Source organism: Giraffa tippelskirchi, chromosome 9 (genome assembly GCF_054371585.1).
Source record: "Giraffa tippelskirchi isolate mGirTip1 chromosome 9, T2T-mGirTip1v1.2.pri, whole genome shotgun sequence".
NCBI lineage: Eukaryota > Metazoa > Chordata > Mammalia > Artiodactyla > Giraffidae > Giraffa > Giraffa tippelskirchi.
The window spans coordinates 24,905,198-24,928,572 of record NC_137283.1 but is presented as its reverse complement, the minus strand read 5'-3'; the positions used below and the strand labels follow the sequence as shown (position 1 = coordinate 24,928,572).

At 38.1% G+C, this 23,375-nt stretch overlaps 1 protein-coding gene across 19 annotated transcripts in view; it reads left to right on the top strand.

The window, feature by feature from the left end:
• CHL1 (cell adhesion molecule L1 like) overlaps positions 1–9,253 on the top strand; it is a 461,636-nt gene extending 452,383 nt beyond the window's left edge. For 17 of the 19 annotated variants that reach the window (XM_081528255.1, XM_081528260.1, XM_081528261.1 and 14 more), the window contains 4 exons: positions 44–205; positions 804–935; positions 2,784–2,856; positions 5,583–9,253. In XM_081528255.1, the coding sequence (XP_081384381.1) occupies positions 44–205; positions 804–935; positions 2,784–2,856; positions 5,583–5,799 (584 nt within the window). In that variant the 3' untranslated portion in view covers positions 5,800–9,253. The remainder of the gene's footprint in view (positions 1–43; positions 206–803; positions 936–2,783; positions 2,857–5,582) is intronic. The other 2 variants (XM_081528263.1, XM_081528264.1) reach the window with 1 other exon arrangement.
• Positions 9,254–23,375: the final 14,122 nt, after the last annotated feature.

Below are 23,375 nucleotides of genomic sequence, written 5' to 3'. Positions count from 1 at the left end.
CAGTGGTTACAATTCATATGAATTAACTGTGTACATTTCTTAGGTAAAAGTGTCGGGAAGATATCAGAAGGAGTAAATCTTACTCAAAAGATTCACCCAGTAGAGGCATTTGAGCCGGGAGCTGAACATGTAGTTCGCCTTTTGACTAAGAATTGGGTTGATAACAATAGCATTTTTGAAGATGTAATTGAGACAAGAGGGAGAGGTGAGAAATGAGATTCTGTTTGGAGCCATCTTAGACAGTACTATGCTCTGTAGATTATTTACTTTTACATACTTCCTATGTTGAAAATATGAAGTACGTTAGCTGTAAAAACCATAGTTTTGTTTTAGCATAGCGTTTTAAAATTATCAAAATGAAAAATGTCTCACCAACGTCCAGATTTACCTCTTAACTGTTTTTACCAGAGTAGTTGCCTAAAAATGTCTGCAGCTAATTAATGTGTTAATAATGAAAACTAAAAGCAAAACCCCAGAATCTCCTTGGCAATCTGCATGTAACCCAGGCAGCTTGTGCTTTTGCTTGCTTGCTGCTGCAACTGTGTTTATCTTGATCTGTCTCTACTGTTTCTCTTTGGTTTTCAATCAAATGCAATTTGAGAGGCCCCTTTCTGAACAATGAATTAACAATTTATCAGGATTCTCCTGATGAACTGTACTTCAAATCACATACCCTCTAGGGGCACTCCAAGGACAAAAATGATGCTATTTTGTATGTTTAAAATGATGTTTAATGTTCCCAAAGGGGGCTTAATTTCAAAGACGGTTTCCAGTACTCAGTGTGCCTTCTCTTTGTACAACAGAATATGCTGGTCTGTACGATGACATCTCCACTCAAGGCTGGTTTATTGGATTAATGTGTGCAATTGCTCTGCTCACACTAATACTGTTAACTGTTTGCTTTGTGAAGAGGAACAAAGGTGGAAAGTATTCAGGTACTTACTATGAGTTTAAATTTTACTAAGTAAATTGTACTTAACTGCTGAGGACATCCCAGATAGCTTAGATGGTAAAGAATATGCCTGGAATGCAGGAGACCTGAGTTCAATCCCTGGGTTGGGAAGATCCCCTGGAGAAGGGAATGGCAACCCACTCCAGTATTCTTGCCTGGAGAATCCCGTGGACCCAGGAGCCTGGCAGGCTACAGTCCATGGGGTCACAAGGAATCAGACACGACTGAGCAATTAACACTTTCACACTTTACATTTAATTTCTAGGAGACCTTCGTAAGAGACATCTTCAATTGTTTTAATTACACATTAAAGTCTATTTATATTAGTACATTTGTTATATAGTGTACTGAAAAGAAAAGAAAAGTCCTCTATTAACTAACCAAAGGGTGTATGTATGGTCAAGAAAATTATTTCTAGGTAGTTACTTGTTTTATGAATGAAAGTATTTCATCTTTTTTAAAATGAAATATTCGTTTCTAGTACAGAAAATAGGCTTTAGTGAGGCATATACTTCCATGCTTCTATTTTCTATCTGTAAAATATCACAGATATTAGGGAGACTTGTTACTAAATCACACACATATATTTTAAAAGTATGCCTCTCTACAAATTCAAGACCCAGAGATATTTTGCACTAGTACAGTCTAATAGTACTGGCTTCACTAGTCAACTGTGTTAACTTAACCATTGCTGGGAATGCATCCCTTATTCCTCTGATATATATCAGGTATAATACCTCTTGAATTAATGGTACATAAAATATAAATAAAAATTATCCTAGTTAATAGCTGGCTTTAACTTCATTCAATTTTCAAATGTATTTTATCTTTTTAGGTATATATATATATTCTGTTGTTACTAGTATTTTTGCTCAGTATTCGTGATGCTTTTATAGAGGGGGAAAGAGTTACATCCCAGTGCTATTTGTTTGTTGTTGATCAGATCAGTATGAAATTCTTAACTGGCTTCTGATTCATCCAGTATATGTTTTGGGGAGCCCATTAGGTATATATTGAACAATCAAACCAGAGAATAATTTCTAAATGTTTATAACATTACATAGAATGCTTATGCAGTTATACCTCTTTTCTTGTGAAGACTGAATTCTTACGAATTCGAGTTTCAGTGACTAATGGATGTTCTAGGTGAGTAACTGAAAACTGTAAAGAGACATGGCATTTCCCTTTGAGTATGTGCAACAAATTGTCCTTTGTGAAGTGTTACCTTATCCAGATTCTCAAGGAGTTTCTTCAAAGTGTGCTCTTAAACACAAGTCAGCATTTCACACTGTAGGAAAACCAAGAGAAATTCTCATCTCTCTGCAAGTAAGTAGTAAAAGGTGCCATGAAAGGGATTTTTGTTCGAGTTTTCTGAGCACAATGAGGCAACAACCTTTGTGTTCTGTATCTCACTGTTTAGAATAAATCTAATTTAGCCTATGGTGTTATAGACTTGAATAGATTATTGGGGCAGTTTAGAGTAAGAAGAGAACAACCAAATGATCGACTATTTAGTTCTTTAGTTTAACGACATAGATCTGGTATCAGCCAATGACATTTTCAAAAAGTTTAGCATAGTAAAATGTACATACAGTAATTTGGTCTTCACTAAGAGATGGTAACTAGGTTTGACTCTTTCATTAAGAGATGTTGCCCACATAAGACTAAATTCATGTATAACTGCACCAGGCTGTAACTCTGATAACAAAGAGGTAAAAGATGAGTGAATAGGTACAAACACAAAACACTTGACTTATTAACAGTGCTTTGAAGATATATGTCTTTAAAAATGACTCATATTACTCCTCCACCTGTTTGTGTGTTTTGTTAGTGAAAGAAAAGGAGGATCTTCATCCAGACCCTGAAGTTCAGTCAGCGAAAGATGAAACCTTTGGCGAATACAGGTAAACATTACACTCCATTTAAAAATGTATCAAAGCATTTATACTTAAAGCTTACAGGACTACATTTTAACACCCATGTAAAGAATAGTGATACAAGTGATTGATAGCAACCAAATGTCTGTGTGAGGAGATGGGAGGTGTAACTGCTATCTAGGTAGACCCTGTGTGCTAGGACACTTTCCTTGAAAGGTGTCATGCAAAGGACAGTATTGTTATTTAGAGATTATCTATATAAAATAGGTAAAATATCTTATAGTTACTCCTCACCAGAGCCTTTATGAACTCAGGTTGTATTCAGTGTAGACCTACGGTGTGTACCTATAAAGGTGATTAAGTCACAAAACATGTCCTCAAGATGAACATAGTCTGTAGGGGTGGGGGTGGGGAATTATCTATGCAAATGATTGTAATTAATTAAAGAGAATAGGAGCAAAAAAGGGAGCAACTATTCCTAAGAGGAGCTCTGCTAAGAGTTCATCCAAAGAAGGTTAAGACAGCCTTTAAAGGATGAAACAGATTGTGTCACTCTTAACCCCTGGACCAAACTTATACAAGTGTGCCAAAATGGGAGGAATTGCAAGCAATCTGGTAGGAGGTAAGTACCTCTGGAGGGTGTGTGGCCCTTCTCACTCTCTTGTCGTCACTGTGCATCCACACCTTTCCATCACCCTCTTCTTTACTTACCTGTTCTTGTTGAGGACGCTGTTGGTTTCAGTCAGGTGCTCTGTATACTGCAGCCAAGGGAGCTGTTGCAGTTTCCAAGCATATAACCATTCGCAAACACGACCAGGATCCATATCACAGAGCAGACTCTGCCCTGGATCCATCATTTTAAACAGAGATGTGGAATATTCTCATTAGTTATCGTGCGTTAACTTATGTGGGCTTCCCAGGTTGCTCAGATGGTAAAGAATCTGCCTGCCAATGCAGGAGAGGTGGGTTCAGTCCGTGGGTTGGGAGGATCCCTGGAGAAGGAAATGACAACCCATTCCAGTATTCTTGCCTGGAAAATTCCATGGACAGAGGAGCCCGGCGAGCTACAGTCCACGGGGTTGCCAAAGAATCAGACATGACTGAGAGAGTAAGCCCGCGTGCGTGCGCGCACACACACACACACACATTAAGTGATGTACATCTGAACCTCATGGTACGCTCTCCTTGGCTCTATACTTATTTTTCTTTCCTCCATTTAGTAAATACTCGTTATACTTTGATATTTCTTGGTAAATGACTTCAGATACTTTCTAGGAAAAGGAGCATTAAAGGGTGAGAGGAGGGAGAAAGAAAACTTTCAATTTTACAAACTAGAAAACTGTGCCTCAAATCTCACAACGCAAGGGTCACTGAGGATCTATGGCAACTGTTTAAAATGCTTTTGAAAGACATATTACTTGTTCAAAACTCATTCCCTCATGTTTTGCGGCTGCTCTAAAAAGACACGTAAAACCACCCCCTGCACTATTTTACCTGGCATCTTGTTTAGAGTAGTTAATAGTTTTCATCACCTTTCCTCAAAACTATGTGTTTATCAGGAAGATTATTCCAGGGGACAGTAACATACGTGAATTCTCATCTTTCCAGCTTCTGGTAATAGTTTCTTCGCTATGCCGTTGCCTGGTCTGTAAGGTAATGCCACCTTTGGTCTTTTAGATTTCTTCATGTTTTTGTAACTGTAGCATCCTAGTTCTGGAAACAATTATTGTAAGAGTCAGGACAGTCTGAGTTATGCTGCTACTGAAAACAACTCCAGATATTTTTCTTTCTCAAGTTGTGTGTCCACACATCTGTGTCCACCATAGATGGCTCACTGGCTGGTGCGTGAGTATGCAGGGTCACCACAGCAGTGGAACATATGGCAAATGGAGCACCAGCTCTCAAGTGACATGTCACCCCTGCTCACTTTTTTTTCACCAAAGCAAATCATATGGCCCTGCAGTACCGTGCTGCCCTGCTTCTGGAAAAACTGAGATAATGGACCGATTTGATGGACAGCACCAGCTACTACCCCATTCTATAGAGTGCTCATCATGTGCTAATTACATTTTCCCCCAGTTTTTCCTTTTTAGAATTTTACAAAATCTTCAAAAACACTATAAAACTGTATACCAAATTAGAAGTTGGTATTTTAAAAAAATCCTCAGGTAGAAATTAAGAAAACTGTATCATTTGAAAGACATTTTACTAATTCAGAGTTGGATTTGTTAAAGAATAAAACTCAGCACAAATGCAGGATGCTTGTTCTAAAAATGCCAGCTATTCTTTTTCTAATTTAACAACCCTGAGTTTATAAACTGTATTGAAGTTCTTTGGTTACAAGAAACAGAATTTGATTGATTAACCCGGACAAGAGAGACATTTTTGAAAGGATCTGGAAAAATACAGAAGATCAAAGGTGAAGGCAGAAGCTTTGACGACCAGGAGTTCTAAAAGTTCCTGAAAGTAAAGCATTTGTTCTCTCTGTATATAAGCAGATTGAGTATCTGCATGTCTCAATTTTAAAGGGAAGCAGGAGTGTTGTGAATAACAGAAAAGTTTCTCAGTTACTCAGCATAACACAAATTGGTAATGACTTTCTAAACATTTCTTTATGAAAGGGTCATTTAGGATCTGTCTTCAGTGCTAACATGACTGTCTGGAAAATTTTAAAACCTATTAGCGCTTTGGCATGAGTCTTGCTTTCCATGAATATCTCAGATTTTGTCAAACTATTCTTTTTGATTTTCCAGTGACAGTGACGAAAAACCTCTCAAAGGAAGCCTTCGGTCCCTTAACAGGGATATGCAGGCCACAGAGAGTGCCGACAGCTTAGTGGAGTACGGAGAAGGTGACCACGGTCTCTTCAACGAGGATGGCTCTTTTATCGGTGCCTATGCTGGGTCTAAGGAGAAAGGATCTGTGGAAAGCAATGGAAGTTCCACAGCAACGTTTCCACTCCGGGCATAAACAGAGCACGTAGCAACAAGCCAGTGGTTCACACCAACCTTCCAGATTTAACTGTTCAAGGGAGCGAGCACTTTCATATAGAATAGAAACATGCTGGCAGAAGCTTTCACCCAGAATTCAAACATCCTGCAGCTCTGTTAAGAAAGAGCACCGCCTTGAAAAAGTGAAAATACCTAGCACTATTGGCCTGTAGGTTTTTTGTTTGTTTTCCAGGTGCTCAAAATGCAAACCACAAAAACAAATCCTGTATTTAGATTCACCTCAACTGAATCCAAAGTCTCTACCCGGTGAAATGCATACCTGCTTGGTTCCACTCCTCACTGTGTTTGCATAGATGTTGCTGCCTTGTGGGTTTTCTGTGTATGCACATGTGTACCCAGCCTCGGAGAACTGTCTCAGTGACTTCACTTCATGACAGGCTAAAAGATGGTAAGCCACCTGGTTATTTAAGCTGTAAAGAGGAATATGAATGTCTTATTAAATAACACTTCATTGAATATATTTAGTCTAAATTTATTATTTAAAATGTTACTAGCAGAAGTCTTAGGTGAACAATCAACTAGTATTTATTGAGCTCCTAACTCTTTGCCCAGAGATGGTCTTGCTTAAACAGAATTCTTTCAGTTTCAACATGAACTTAGCTTCTATCAGTTATGACACCTAAAAACATCTTTGTTTTTTTTTTTACTCAATTCAACTGCAAAAGAAGCAGTAGTCAGAAGGTTACCTTACAAAAGAACAGGCAAGAGGTGTCTGTGATGCTGCGGTCTGATAACTGTTAACTGTTATCTATTTGATATCTCCATTTCTAAATTGACTGCTCTTACCTTTTTTCTTTGTTTGTATAATGGTATGTTCCATATATTTCATGAATGCATTGTACATATTATGTTAATATTTACACAATTTAAAATAGAGATCGTTTTATTTTGAAGTGAGAAAAAGAACATTAACAGGCATGTCTGTACAGCTAGAGTATATAGTAATATACCATTTTTCATCAATGCACAGCTATGATCACTAACATGAGGTTCACAAACTGAAGACTTTGTACAAAGCATTTGGATTTTGTTCTTATATGCTTTTCCAATAATCTCGAAATAAAATATCATATAAATATTGAGGGGAATGTTTTCATATTTTTCAAAGTAAGTTTTTGTTGTTAAGTGTACTCCTACCCCAGCCCGTCAAAAAGAAAAACCGTTTACAGCATAAATTCCTATATATATGTTTGCCTATATCACATTTTAAGCATCTTCAGGGTGGGATATTTTTCTGTGTTCTCCTTCTGTCAAAGCTAGTACAAATTCAGAGAATTTATTTCCTGGCATGTGAGCTGCTCGTCCTTCTAAAATTGTACATGAGAGCGGTTTAGAAATACTGTGAAGGGCTGTGCATGTGGGTCACTAAAATTCAGTGTTGAGCTTCTCCTTTTATGGAAACGTTTCTTAACCTTACCGTTAAACATAATTCAGAAATATACTTAAGTGAAACTGACTCACAGGTTTTACTTTCATTTTGGAACTCTACCCATGGGTATAGATTGTTCAAGCCTTGACTTGTATTCATGTAGCCCACTCTCTTGTGGACCAAAATGAGGGATTGTGTATAATAGTCGAGCAGTAATCCAGATATAGTTAGATGCTGCATATCTAAGTATCATTTTAAACCTTGTGTGTCCTGCCAAATGGATAGGAAGCAAAAAAGAATGTCTTATTTACAACAATACTTGGTGGGCTCAGGACTTGACCACACTTCTGATGTAAGGATTTCCAAAGTGGGAGGCACTGTGGTCCTCAAGCTGGGTATGAGGAGCCACACACGCATCCAGCACCTTGAGCTGGATCCACATCTAATTTTAAGACAGAGCTTTTCTCAAGGAAGAGTCATCATGTTTTGACTTACCTGGGGGGAATTTCTGGTACTCAACTATCAATGAGGCCAAGGATAGGACTTCTGAGTTTAGTTCCTCTAGTATCCCGGTTCCTCATCTTTGTCATCAGCTGAAAAGGTTTTTGCAGGTTAGACATAGTCTCAAAAATGCACTAGGATTAATATAAATTTAATCACCTTTCAATTAGAAGTTAACACAGATAATGTTGTATTTTCCTGGATCATAGAGTTCTTTAACTGTGTGAGCAATAAGCACGTTCCTGCTCATATTTTCTGAATGTCCCAAACTTATGGATTTCAAAAACGAGATTGCTTTAAGATTGCCTTTAGCTATGACTCTTCATTACCCTTTTTCAATAGCATTTGCTTTCTACTGGGAATCTGCACAGAAGGAATAGGTCTATGACTAACTTTCTCTAGCCTACAGTCAATATTATTTCAATGTAACAGATTGTATATAATCTCCAGGATTGATGGAGGGGATCAGTTCCTAGGGAGCTGTCCAAGGGTTAGGAAAACGCAAGTTCTCTTCCTGGTTCCAGCACTGATGTACGTAAACCTTAGGCAAGTTGCTTGACCCCTTTGCTTCAAACTGTCTCAACTCGAAAGTGCTAACGATTTATCTCAGTTACCGATTATCTCAGTTACCTTATCTCTGTCACAGGGTGTTCTTTTGTATGAAGAAAAATTTGAAAATGATAAAAGCTAAGATGCCTTCTAACTTCATAAACAAACCTATAATCTAATGATACGTCAAAAAGTCACTCCACACATACCAACTTTTTTCCTGTGAACACATAAATATATTTTTATAGAAAAACAAATCTACAGGAAATAAATCTACTGTTCAATGAGCAGTATGGTTTGCACATGCCATCCAAAATTATTAATCACAAGGAAATTAAGCAGGGTCTTTGCTATACAAAAGTGTTTTTCACTAATTTTGCATGTGTTTATAAGACAATGTGAATTTGGTGGATTTATTCTGTTGGTAAAAAGGCATCTGATATTTTAGATGTATCCATATTTATAAAAGTGTAAAGCACAATGGAATTATGCTGGAAGTCTCAAATAATATTTTTCCTACTTTATATTCATGGAAGAGATGAGCTAAAGAGAGAACAATAATGAGAAATGGTGGTGTGTTTTTCTAAGCATTTAAGACATAATTGCCAATTGAAACCCTAAAAATGTTTACATGTCACTAAGGTTTGATTCTTGTAACAATTTTAAATTGATTATAAAGGGATTGGGTTTGTAATCTGTGGTAGTATGTATCCTAGTTCCATAGTGAAATAAGTAGGGTTGTGCCAAAGCTTACTTTGTTTATATCTTAAATTGTTGGATTACATCATCAAAGCAGATAAAAGATACGCAGAACTGGTTTACCTGATTTTTCTTTTGGCTAGAATTGCTATTCACAGTAGAACCTTATTAAAATGTGTTTGTATTGTAGGTGGTGTTTGTATTATGCTTATGAATATGTATGGTTTAAAAATATTTTCAGTATACAAGAAATTCAACTTTCCCAATAAATGTTCAACTTCACGTACTCTAAAAATGTTTGCTTTTTTTCTATCCACATAAGGAGAGTCCGAATTTACATATCAACCTTACCTTCAGTTGCCTCTGATCCTGGGGTATCTGTAAATGAAGTATAAATTAGTAGAGCATAAAGGTATAAGTAGTTTGATCTGAATGATAATTTTTACAAATAGATCATTTAATATCATCCACATCTAACAAACTGTAATATGCAAATAAACTATATAGTTATGATAAATGTAAAATTAAGATGAACGTATATTCATCTGATTGGTTTTAGAACAACATGGAAGTGTTCCTTTGCAAAAAAGCATCCAATAGGCTGTACTTTCCACCAAGGCTAGTGGGTAATTGGAACATCTGATCTGGCTCAGCAGAAAATCTACTGAAAATTGTGATTTCTAAAAAGCATTTTATGTGTACTAAGCAGTTTACATACAGTATATACTTTTTTTTTCCCTCACTCCTCTTAGAAACGCTTTAGAAAGGTGGGTTTGAGTTTAAAGCTGACTTACTCATGTTTAGAAACTTCTTGGTTTTAAGATAGTCTGGTCAGAACGTATACTAGGGGAAAACAGGCAAAACTGTGTCTATAAAACGGTTCAATGTATACAACCTAAAAAGCAGTCATTGAAAAGTTGGTAAATTTGCTACACTGCAATTCTCCAGGAAGAAAATATGGGATCCAAACTGCCTGGATCCTGAAGTTGCTGGCAGACTCAATCCTAAGTCTCTTTCGCCCTCTATCGTCTCCCTGAAGTATCTCATACCTCCAAGACTTCGATCGTCACATGCAGACTGACAACTTTGAAGTATTTTCTATTCCAAAATTCTTACATCTGAAGTTTTTCATAGATGACTCCTTACTTGACGCCTGCCCTCTGATGACAGGAGGAAAAATGTTTCCAAAGTGGATGCATAACTTACCCCTTCTGAAGCTGTTCAACTTCCACCCCCTACCACAACTGTACAGCTCAGTGATTTTAAGCAACAGTAAGTACTCAAGCCATAAACCATCATCCTTCATACTCAGTCTTCTCCTGTTCCCCACACTCAACCTGTCACTAAATTCTGTTGATGTTACTGCTTGTGTATGTCCTGGATTGGCCCAGGAGCACTTCAGCTAAACCTACTTCATCCCTACTCTGCTCCCCCCAAATGACTTTCCATTGTTCTTGAGAGAGAGCAAAAAATCTTGAATTGCTCCTCATTATCCAGCATGGTCCGATTCCTCCTCAGGTCCTGAATCCCATCGTTTACCATCGTTCCCTTCCTTCCTTCCTTCCTGTTAACACTGATTGTGTAAAATGCTTCTTAAGCTGGGCTTCGGATACTTGAGGTGCTGTCCGTCTTGTACCAGCCACAGCTGGAGTGAGTGGCTCTCCATGAATGACAGACTAAATCCAGGTGGAAATGAAGGGGCGTGCTCATGATGAAACTCCTCCAGAAAGCTCTGCCCTTGCCACTATGGCATGAGATGCCATGGAACCCTGCCTGGTCCCTATTCCTGCTCATGGAGGAATTACGACCCCACGGAGTAAGGGTTTTACAGTGATACAGGGAAACTGGTAGGTAAATTCCAACCTTCTTTCTTGTCTCATGTCCCTTCCCACATCCCTTATACAGGATCGTCCAATGGATCAGATCAATCATTTGCATTTAACAGGGGCCAATTGAATAGAACCTATTGTTTTGTTTTGTTTTCCTGCCTCATTCTCCCTTTCCCTTGTGCCTAATCCTAGTTTCTGAGGATTTGCACTCCCTAATAAATTAGTAGTCCATATACTGACTTCTGCAGGCTCTTTTAAGGAATTCAGGCTAAGACTCAGCTTTTATCAGCTCCGAGTATTTGGTCAATTTCTTCCTGTCGTGAGCCTTTTAAACTTACTTCTTCACAAAAATCACTGATCTGTTTCAAAGTTTAATATCATTTCTTTAGAGAGACCTCCCAAAACTTTCAGTCAAATCACACTTTTTTAGTGTATCAGATTATTACCTCTCAATATTAGTCACTTTTACAGTTTTATAGTAATTACCATGTCTATTACTCTGATTAGCCTGGAAATTCTGTAAGGGCATCTTTTTTATGAAGCATCAACTGTCTAGCATAATCTCTGGCATCTCAGGGGCATTTTAAAAATCTTTGTTAAATAGTCACAGGAGATATTCCAAATAATGAATGCATTTGAGAAAATGCTAGTCCAGATACATGAAACAATCTCCATTAGCACCTCTAAACTGTTCTTTCTGTGGGTTCTCTATCTTAATAAATGACCCTATTATCCACTATGTCACTCAAACCAAAAGCCTGCAAGGCATTCCTGGACCCACTGTTTCTCAGTGTTTCACATCATCTCCTATCAGTTGTGACTCCAAAATACTTTTTAACACATAGGTCACCACTATCGCTACCACTCTAAACCAAGACATCTATTTCCTAGGGCTGGTCTTCTTGCTTCATTTTTTTGGTCCTCTGAAATCTGTTAAACAATCCCAGGAAGCCTTACAAAGTATAAATCAGATTATATTAATGGTTTCTCAGTGAATTCAGCCAAGATTCTAAACTCCTAACCACATGACCATATGTGAGGTACTTAACTGACCTGCCTACTGTTTTCCTGTCTGAAATGTTTCCACAAATCTTCTATAAACTGGCTTACAGTCTATTTAAAGGTCACTTATTTGGAGATGTTTCTGATTATTAACTCTGAAGTAGTGAGGGGCTGTTATATTACTCCTTATTTCTTCAAAGCAGTCATTACTAATTTATATCCTTATTTAATTTTTGTCTTCTCTGCACCAGCTACAATGTGAGTTCCATGAGAAAACCAACTTAGCCCAGCTTGTTCCCTGCTCTGACACCCAGAATTGGCCCCAGCATGAAACAGTTCTCAAAAAATAGTTGTTGAGTAATTGAATGAGCTTAAGCACCACATGGGAAACAACAAATAATAGTAAGCAAAAAAACAGATTAGTCTGCTTATTAAAACTTACTGATCTAGGAGAGATTGGACAAGACGGAGGAGTAGAAAGACCTTGGGCTCACCTTCTCACAAGGTCACATAAAAATCACAAACATTTGCAGAATTGCCAATGATGAAAGACTGGAACCTACAAGAAAAAAAAAAAAAATCTTCTACAACTGAAGACAAAGTATACACCTGAAAGAGACAGGTACGAAGGGTGGACTGGTGATATAGTCAAGCCCCATATTCCTGAGTGGGTGACCCACAGATTAAAGAGTAATTACTTTGCCAAAAAAAAACCAAAACACACTTTTTTTGCCATTTGCATAAACATGGATGGACTTGGAGGGCATTGTGCTAAGTGAAATAAGTCAGAGAAAGGCAGACATTGTATGGTATCACTTCCATGTAGAATCTATAGAACAAATTAGTAAATACACCAGAAAAGAAAAAAAATTCACATATTAAAAAATGTACTAGTGGTTTCCTTGGGGAGAGGCAACCTAGGAATAGGATAGTCAGAGTTACAAACTATCATGTACAAAATAAAGAAGCTTTGAGGAAATGTTACTCAATACAGGGAAGGTGGCTGATATTTTATAATAACTATAGATGGCGTTTAACATTTAAAAATTGTGGATATCAATGTTGTACCCCTGTAACTTACCTAGTATTATATGTCAGTCCAGTTCAGTCGCTCAGTTGTGTCCAATTCTTTGTGACCCCATTGACTTCAGCACTCCAGGCCTCCCTGTCCATCACCAACTCCCGGAATTTACCCAAACTCATGTCCATTGAGTCGGTGATGCTGTCCAACCATCTCATCCTCCGTTGTCCCCTTCTCCTCCTGCCTTCAATCCTTCCCAGCATGAGGGTCTTTTCCAATGAGTCAGTTCTTCACATCAGGTGGCCAAAGTATTGGAGTTTCAGCTTCAACATCAGTCCTTCCAATGAACACCCAGGACCGATCTCCTTTAGGATGGACTGGTTGGATCTTCTTGCAGTCCAAGGGACTCTCAAGAGTCTTCTCCAACACCACAGTTCAAAAGCATTATATGTCAACTAGACTTCAAAAAAACCTATTTACATTTTGTAAACATGCATACATTTAGAATATGTTCAGCTTATTTTGGTGATAATTTCAATATACATATAAAGCTAAGTCAGATGTTTTATATATGAAAATAATATGTCATGTCAATTATATCTCAGTTTAAAAAAATAATATACAGGTACCTCAATAAAAATACAGCAAGCCTGATCATGGAAAAACAAATCTTTTTCAAAGCTGATACAAGGTCCTCCCCACTTCTGCTTTCAGGAAAGGAAGTTGTTTTGTATGTAGCTAAGTAATTATTAACTCAGTAATTCCAGTTATAAGAGACAATACAAATTTTTTTGGAGGGAAGGTAAATTTCAGCAAGTTACATACAAAGAAGTTAACTGCACTACAATCTATATTAGAATGATTTTCATGGCAAAAATACTTATTTTATAATTTCATGTGGCAAATATTTATAAGATAATACATTTCAATATACAATGTAAAAATTAACTGTTAAAATTAATTTGTAAAATACCAACACATACTTCTTTGATGTTAAACAGTGGAAGCATCTTATAATTGTGCTATTTTAATAGAAGATGTAATTACAGAAGTCAACCACTAGATGGGAGTGTTTTACAAGGATATAAACTGTACAGGGCCCATGCTCTATATAGTCAAGGTATCTTTTTTCCCTTGAAGGCAGTTTTTGAGATTGAAACATGTCTTGAGACTGAAACATGTATTGTGTATGTATTACTTAGAGTTTACTCTTTCATTTCTTTTATGTCTTTACTCTCACTTCTAAATCATAGTCATTACTGAACTTCATTAATTCAAGCTTTGCTGATTACATAGGTCTTTTCTAAGGGATTGGTATTTTTCAAATCTTAATATATTACAAAATTATAATTAATACTTAGGACATGGGAAAAATAGCTTATTTTCATTTTTTTTTCCTTTTTGGTAGAAAGAGAAGTGACTTCTGAATTGTTTGTATTATTATCAATTTCTAAACAAATTATTTTGTTTGATGGGCTTCCCTGGTGGCTCGGTTGGTAAAGAATCTGCCTGCAATGCAGGAGCCTGGGGTTCTGTCTCTGGGTCTGGAAGATCCCCCGGAGAAAGAAATGACAGCCTACTCCAGTATTCTTGCGTGGGAAATCCCAAGGACAGAGAAGCCTGGCGGCTGCAGTCCATGGGGTCACAAGAGTCGAACACAATTTAGCAAATACACCACCAAACAAATTGATAGTTCTTCCTTTTTTCTGTAATTAGAAATACCCCCAGTATAAGGATAAAATATTTTCTCGTGAACATCTGCATGGCTAAATTAATAATACCTCTATCACCCGTCTGTTGTGAAGATAAAAACGACTTCAAATGCGTAAATAGCCAATACACAAAGTACAAATCACACTGTAACATTATTAAACACTTTTTTAAAAGTGTTAACTGAGAAGATGTACTTATGATCATGTTGATAATTCTGCAATAAAAGGTAAGGTGTCATTTGAAACAAATTATTTTGTTAAGAAAGATGACAAGGTGAAATCTGAGTTGACATCTAATACAAATAAAACTATTTCAAACACAGGTTAAACTTGACCTTCAGTACACAACAGTTACATACCTTAATGGAATTCGCCGCCTCTCATATTATTAGTGTCAACCAGTGGCACCATCAGCAACTCCTGATGGGCTTTGTCAGTGCATGAGTCCTGGATTCCATTGTTGGAGCTTTGTGTTCTGCAGATCTGGGGCTGGACCCAAGAATTTGCATTTTTAAAAGTTCCCAGATGCTGCTGCTCCACCTGCTGGTCAGATGATGCCACCTGAAGAATAACTGACCTACAACAATGCCGAGATTTGAAAACAACCTATTAAAATTGAGAAAAATTCAGAAAGAATAAAATCACATCAGTCATTTCTCTGAATATGCTTTTCATAGTACCAAACTGACTTTCAGAATGATAAGAATAGCATACCCCCTTGATGATTTATGGTCTCAAATCCACAACACAGTGATATAAAATTTCAATGTTTTATAATATCTGACAGTTGTTTCCTTTTTTTTTTTTAACACCAAGAAATGCCAATCTAGGAAAAATTGCTCTACTTTCTGTTTTAAATATATATATATATATATATTTTCTTTTTAATTTAGCAAATGAAACTGCTAATCTTGATGGCCTCTGAGAAGTTCTAAAATGGTTGGAAAATTGCTTCAGCATCCGTTCTGGTTCTGTGGCAGAACAATCGCACAGTTCTTGCTCTCTCCAAGTCTAAACAGAAAGTCTCTTTGCACTGGAATAAGCAACATGAGACTTTCTTAAATCCTTCAAAATCCTTAATCCATTTCTAACCCAAGCTATATGCCATTTCTTTATCTTCCCAGCAACCACAGAAGAGTATGTGTACAGCCGATTACTATGGACCATTTCTAAACTCTCCTACTTCTCAGGATCCTCCAAGCCTCTTGTTTCACAGAGCTTTAGGAAGATGTTTAGTTAATGGAGACATCTAGTGTCATGCAGATTGTACCAACATAGACCTTTGTTCGAGTTACACAAGAGAGAGTTACTTCCAGAGAGAAAGCATCTATGTTCCTACTTTTTCCTGAAACTAACTTTTCAGAGGGGTAATATTCTTCATTCTCAGCTTTTGCCATGATGTTAGAAATATTTACAACTGAGGTTGTAGCTTTGGTAAATTCAAATCTTTGACAGGCAAACAGCGTGCAGTAATAGTAAAAATAAAATGCAGTGCAACAGCGCAATTAATCTCCATAGGATTTGTAAAGATGGAAAATGATCATCGTATTTAGAATTGGCAAGGGGGATGGTCAACTGTTTGTAACTCCTGCTAACACTAACTGGTAAAACATTTTAAAAACAATTTGGCAGTATGTGTCAAAATGTATAAAAGGTCCCAAAATATCCTCTAGAAATATTAATTAATACTGTATTTCCTACAATTTATATTAAACTGTAAAGGAAAAAATAGCAGTATAACTGTAACTTTTAAAATGGTCATTTTCAAATAAACCCATTTTGAAGATAGCACTTTATAGTGATAGAATGTCAAAGCTTTGGAGTTCCTATTCCAGGAGTTAAGATTCTGACCTATATAAAAGCCTAGCATCTGTTTGCATAGGTTTATTTTTGGGGAAAATCTGCAATGGCTTCAATCAAATTCTCAAAGCAGCTCATATACGCAATTTTGCATTTAAACAGGGGTTTGGAGAATTTGCTGAAGCCCAGTTTATTCACCATTCTTAGGAACTTCGGCTCTAGTCACCTCACATTTAATTCAAGAAGAAACTAAAATCTAATAAGTTTGACAAAGTCACCATGCTAGTTACAGCACATGGTTAAAGTATAGATACAGCATAGTTTCCTATCTATATTTAATCCATATATCTATACACATATGTATTTAACAGATGTATGTATGCAACTATGGATATAATGTGTGTGTGTAATCTCTTCAGTGTGGTTTGTTTGTGCCCTTACATTTGTCACTGTTCAGGATTAGAATCCCTTGGTAAAAAAAAAAAAAAGTATCTAGTTTAAAAATCATTAATTTATATAATGGATTAGGAGAAAGGTACTTGCCCAAAGTCACATCGTTTACCTGTAGTGGTGAAGGCAAAAGGTAGCCTCCAATACCGCAGGCAGGTATGCATCAGGTCTGTCAGATTTCAAGACCTGGCTCTCCTACTTTCCAGTTGTATGATCTAGTGAGTCCCTTGAAATTCAGTTTTCTCATCTGGAATGATATCTAACTTTCAGGTTTGTGGGAAGGAATGAATAAGAAAATTTAAACTAAAATAACAAGGAACAAAATAGGTTCTTGACAAATGGTTGCTGGACATGTAAAACCAAATGTAAGTATTTATAAGACATAATGATTATCATGTGTGAAAGCAAGTAAGATAATGGCTAGGACTGTCAGCATAGTAATAACCATAATTGCTTGCAATAAGTATAAGTCCCTTATGATTTCTGTTGGCGGCTGTGCAGCGCTGGAGCGCTGGCTGTGTGGCGCTGGGGTTGGTGATGGACAGGCCGGCCTGGCGTGCTGCAGTCCATGGGGTCACAAAGAGTCGGACATGACTGAGTGACTGAACTGAACTGATCCTCTATGTTATGGATATTTATAAAACATCTCAAGGTCTTAACTACCATCTGTACCACGAGTTATAGGAAAACAGCTTTTGAGTGGAACTATTGAGCTTTTCATCTCACCAGAGGTCTCACATCTTTCTAGCCTGCCAGACACAAAGCTTCCCTAATGGCCATCACGATTTCCTCCATCCTCCCACTGAAGTCATCATGTCAAAAATGATAATTGTGTGCAGGCTTTCTCACAAAAACGTCTGGGACTCATTATACGTGAAACAAGTGGTGGAGAATTCTGCACACTCACTTCTAATTGCAGTCTACTTCTGGGCTTCACTTGAGTGGAGAGTTCTCCATCTTTTATAGTTTGAGGATTTTGAGGAAACTAATGAAACACAGATGACCTGAACCTCCTTCTAAAGATGTCAGGACACTTACACTTTCTTTGGGTCTATGGGCAACTGACCATAGCATTCCTGACCCAGCCCATGAGAAGTACGTATCTGCGTTTATCCTTTTTCCTCACAAAATTCTTCCTTTCTCTGCCAGCCTTGGCGAAATCAGAGGTCAAAGACAGCAACTAGTTGCTTGCAGAACTCCCAATTGTATAGTTAAGTTCACTGGAACACACATTATACTGGAACCCTGCAGATGGTGGGACACATGGTATCTAAAGTGTTGTTTATACTTTGGAACTGGTAACAAAGAGTCACTTGCCCAAATAATTAAAAATGCATATTCCATATTAAACAAATTCTGTGATCATCACTGTGGCGATATGCATTGCAGTCCAAAATAACAATCCTTCACTTCTTTTCTGACCTGTCACCAGCTAAAATACATATAGAGACATCCCTATGTGATAATAGTGACACGGTCATAATAATTGATGATAAAATACATTACTATTTTTTCTCCTCAAAGTGTATCTCAGTGGCTTAGAGAATGAATTTTGAAGCCAGTATAGTTGATGGAAGAATGGCAACTCACATTGCACATCAACTCCAATTATATACTAGTAGCTATGTAGGAAAGGTAAGACCAATGAGGTAGTCCAAAAAAAAGTGCCAGAATAGATTAACACCATCTGCCATGAATGCAGGAATAGGGACTGGCAGCCCGTGCCCAGAGTATTTGTCTTTCCTGGGTTTGCGGTTATGAACCCTAGGCTTTAAGAGCCGGTGAGAACAAAGTCTTAGATTTTTGTTTCTGGCATCACCACTCACCAGTTAAGTAACTAAATGGCCTTAGGGGAGTTGTTTAATCTCGCAGAGTCTGTATCAGTTTAATCAACTGTAATTGAGGAAACTAATATTTTCTCTCCCTCTCTCTCCCCACCTCACTCTCTGTCTTGATGGTTATGATTTTTAAATGCATGCAAGGTGGCACCAGGCATACAGCCACATATTCAGTAAAATTAGGTAGTACTATCCCTGCTTTTACTAATAATATTTTAAAGAAAGAATATTTTCACAGGTTCATCACACACTGAAGAAGTAACCAGACCACAGACATACTAAGAATTCACAGGAATCCCTTATCTGTCCTCCTGTATCTCCAAGTCCTGCCTCTCAAGCAGTAACAAAACTAAATGCCTGGAAGCATAAACTTTGCAGGAGACTCCGTGCACCATGGAGGGTGAGCTGACTTTTGAAACATCATGGCTTCAAGGGGGACCCAGGCTCTGCCGTTTTTGCCAGTGCTTTTAGGCCAATCACATGGCTGGGCTTCAAATACTCACCCTACCTTTCTCACCAACTTCTCATAAGATTTAACTGTGATACTGCAAGCAAAGGCAATTGCTAAATTTAAAAATACTATACATATGTAAAATATGGACTTTTAATGTCATTTAAAATTCAGAGAACAACAAGAAATAGTATGCCACCCATTTACCCAATATCTGAGATTATCAATGTTAATATCACTTACTTGAGACTATATTGTTACTTATTTAAACTGAACTACTTAATTCCTTTGGTTGGAGTCTCTCAGATTCAGGGCTGAAACACTGATGCTCAGAAGAAATCCCAGGAACTACTTCCACACAGAATTAACAAGAGCTTTGAAAGCTAATGATTTCACGGTTTGCTCAAACAGTAGGGTTATCCAAGAAGATGGGGGATGGCCCAGTGACTTCAGAGGTAGTTTATAAGGGTCACAGCAAAAGGCTGTTCATTCTCTGAGCTATCAGCGTGAATTCAAGACAGATGACAATTTTGTTGGGCTCAGCCACGTGAAAAGAGGGTCTAGGAACAAAGGCTTGGAACCCAGTAAAGTCAGTTTCTGCAGAAGACCTTCATTACACTGTTCACCAAAGCAGCATGAAGAAGTACCTTCTACCAGAAGAGCTTACTCCTAATCCTCTAATGCAAAATGAGATTAGCATCACTGCTTTAACACTGTTTGACGTAAAAGAATGGATAAATTAGAAAGCCCCCTAACAGTCCCCTTGCTCACATCTGCTCTTCTCTGTTCTTCCTGAAAGAAGCTGCATATGGTAACCTCAGTGCCCTCCTATCGTTTATGCTCCATTTGCAGATGGCAGAAGGAAGCTGATCTGTGGGGTACGGTCTGCGCATATCATTATGGTGAGTTATTTCAGCTGAGAAATCAGTATCTAAAAAAGACCCTGACTTTTGGTGCCAAAAATAAGCATTTGTCACTTAAAACTTTCAAAGAGAAGCCTGAGTCTTGCCATCCGTCTCCGGGCACGCACATCAGATGGTGGGTTTGAACGTGCGGCCTCATTATGCAGCGTTCCTGCTGGTGACACATCTGACGTGAGCACACTCCCTCTCACCAGAAAACCATTTTGACTTTGTTTCGTTAGGAGAAAAGACCCCTGTGATTCTGACTCAATCTCTCTTCCAATAGTCACAATTAACAGAGCCTGATTAGAGCAACAGCTCTTTTCCCCTAATCACAAAGACCATCATTTCTCAAAGAAGCATCCCTGGAGCCCTGAGCCTTGGTGATATCTGCTCCTTCTGAGTGGTGGGTGGATGGAGGGAACAGAAGGCTTCTATGATCAAACGAGTGTGAAATGACAGCAAACTGTGTCCCCTGCTTAGATGAACCACGTGTTAAAGACTGAGAGACTGGAGGATACTTGTTCAGTCGCTCAGCCGTGTTTGACTCTTTGCAACCCCTTGGACTGCAGCGTGCCAGGCTTCGCTGTCCTTCACCGTCTCCCAGTGTTTAATCCAGTGTTTCACAAACGTTTGTGCTTAGAACTCGATCACAGACCCACATTAACATCATGTGGGACCTTGTGAAAAGCAGAATTTAGCAATGATGATCTCAATCATTTTCTCTCCAACTCCTAAATTTGTTGCCTTCTCTCTCTCCCCCTCTCTCTTTTTCCATCCCCCTTCTCTTTTCCTTCCTTCTCTCACCCACTTTTTCCTTCTGTACACTTCAGATGTTTACTGTATAATCTCTACCCCTCTAGCTAATGTTAGGCTGTCTGATTCTTCTCAAAGAAGATGTAAGACGCTATTTTCTGCTGTTTATGTTTACAAAATGCACCTTTTGAATCTATTACCAAATTATTGATTTTGACTGTGTCCTTGGTGGGCCAGCTGAAAAACTTCATATTGTTCTCTAAATGGATGACATGGCATGATATTTCTCCAGACAAATGTAAGAAAAACTACTGAATAAACTCTCAGAACATGGTTTCCTCCTCACACTGAGCCTGCTGGGGGCATAATTGTGACACAAGACCTTCGACAAATTTTCTGCAAAACCTGGGAAAGGGTTTCAAACAACATCAACCCAAGCAGTGTTTAAGAGCTCAGGCTATGGATCCAGACAGAGCTGGTATGAACTTCCTACCACTAAGTTTGTTACTCATGTGATCCTGGACACATTATTACATTTCTCTGACATTATGAATGACATTGCGGATTAAAGGAGATAAAGAATATAAAAGTGTGCAGCACAATGTCTGCTAAGAAAGCCTATTCAACTAGTGGCTACTGTTTGTATTCTATCAGTGACAATATGAGTTCAGATGGAAGCTAAAATTTTCACTAAAGCTGGTACTGCCTGCTTCACTAATACCCATGTTGCTCATACTGGCCTGGAATTTGAACTGGGTATTAAAACTCACCCTTTTATTTTCCTTTCACTTAATTTACTTCCCCCCCTGAGCCTTTTGGAAATTTCTTACATCACCTGACAGAATCATTTCAGGTTCTGAGCTCATGTTTTTAATAATTACACATCTAATCTATATATTTATTTCTACTGAGCTGAATAGACTTAATAAACAAATAACGATGGAGGAGGGCATTAAAATGGGCTCAAATCTGTGAGTTGTCAGATGCCAGATATCTAGGAAAGCAGTAAGAGAACTTACCTGGTGGAAGTTGCAAGCTTTGTGGCCGAGAACCAGCTTTGTGTCTTTGAATGGCTCACCAGCATTGAGGGAAAGCCTGAAAGTGTCTCTCCCTTGGTTCTAGAGGAAATAACTTCAACAGAATCACACAGACCTTGAAATGGGCCACCGCAGGTTTAAAGGACACAGGCGGCTAGTGTCTAACTTCTATCTGATATCTGAAGAGCAGAAGACTTAGGGCATGGAGGCTGGAAAAGAGAAAACTGCTTTGGAATTACTTGGCATTACAAGTGTCTGTGATGGGCAGGCCTTTTCTGTGATTCTTGTAGGGATCATAAGGTTGTGAGAGCCAACACGGAGTGGAAGGTCAGGGGTTACTGGTCAAATTCAAGAAGACGCTCTTGGAGGAGAAACAACATCAGCAACAAGCTGGCCACGGACTTCAAGTTTGTAAAGGAACTGCTCCAGAAGGAAATGCCCAGCAGAAATGGAAATCCATTTACCAGTTAATGGGGCTGGAGGAGAAAGTTCCCCAACAGCAGGGCAGAGTTCTTGTGTCTGACGTTTTGCGACTCCATGGACTGTAGCCCACCAGGCTTCTCTATCGATGGAATTCTCCGGGTGAGAATACTAGAGTGGGTTGCCATTACCTTCTCCAGGGAATCTTCCTGACCCAGGGATTAAACCCAGGTACCCCACATTGCAGGCAGATTCTTTACTATTTGAGCTACCTGGGAAGCCGTTAGTGCCCAAAGAACCAACAAAATCCTCCAGGACAGGAAGAATTTGCAACAAACACTTGCCAGGCTTAGAGATGAAGAAAAAGAAACACAAGTCAGATATTCCATATATCCTTTAGCCAGATCCCATATGCTGGCTTACTGTATAATCAAGATTTCCTGGATCTAGACAGCCTGATTTCCAAACTGAGGATGTGTTTTGTAACTTAAACTAATAAAGGGATTTGAAGATATTAAAGTGGACCAGGAAAGTCACAGAACTGCCAGACTTTCCATCCAGAGACAAGAAGAGACCTTCTTCCATTGAGCAAAGGGGCGGAAGAAGACTGAAGAAAAGTACCTTCTTGGGACTTCCCGGGCTATCAAGTAATTTCACGCTTGGAAGTTTCCATGCTTCCAATGAGGGGTGTGGGTTTGATCCCTGGTTGGGGAAATAAAATCCCTCATGTCATGGGGTGTGGCTAACAAGTTAAAAAATAAATTGAGAGAGAAAAGACTGAAAATCCTAAAGAAACATAAAAACATAGATAGACAAAAGGTTATTTTTAAGGACCTTATTAATTATTATAAGAGCATTTCTTCCTTTAACCAGTCCCAGTCACTTTGCTAAGCACTTTGCCCACATTCAGTGATACCACCAACCAAGTGAGATATGTGTGTTTTTTCTTTTTTTTAATGATTTTCAAGTGAAACAGTTGAGATCCTTAATCAGTTAGTTCACTGCTACAGAATAGCAAACTGAAATCGGGACCTAAACCTATATGATTCTAAACCAGAGTTCTAATCAGAATATCACAAATTCAAACCCAAATTACTTCTAAGTAGAAAATGTCACTCTATAGAGAACCCAATCATTTTAATATGCAAACCATATCCATCAATTTTTACAGTGAAGGTGGTTTACATTTTCTAATGTAT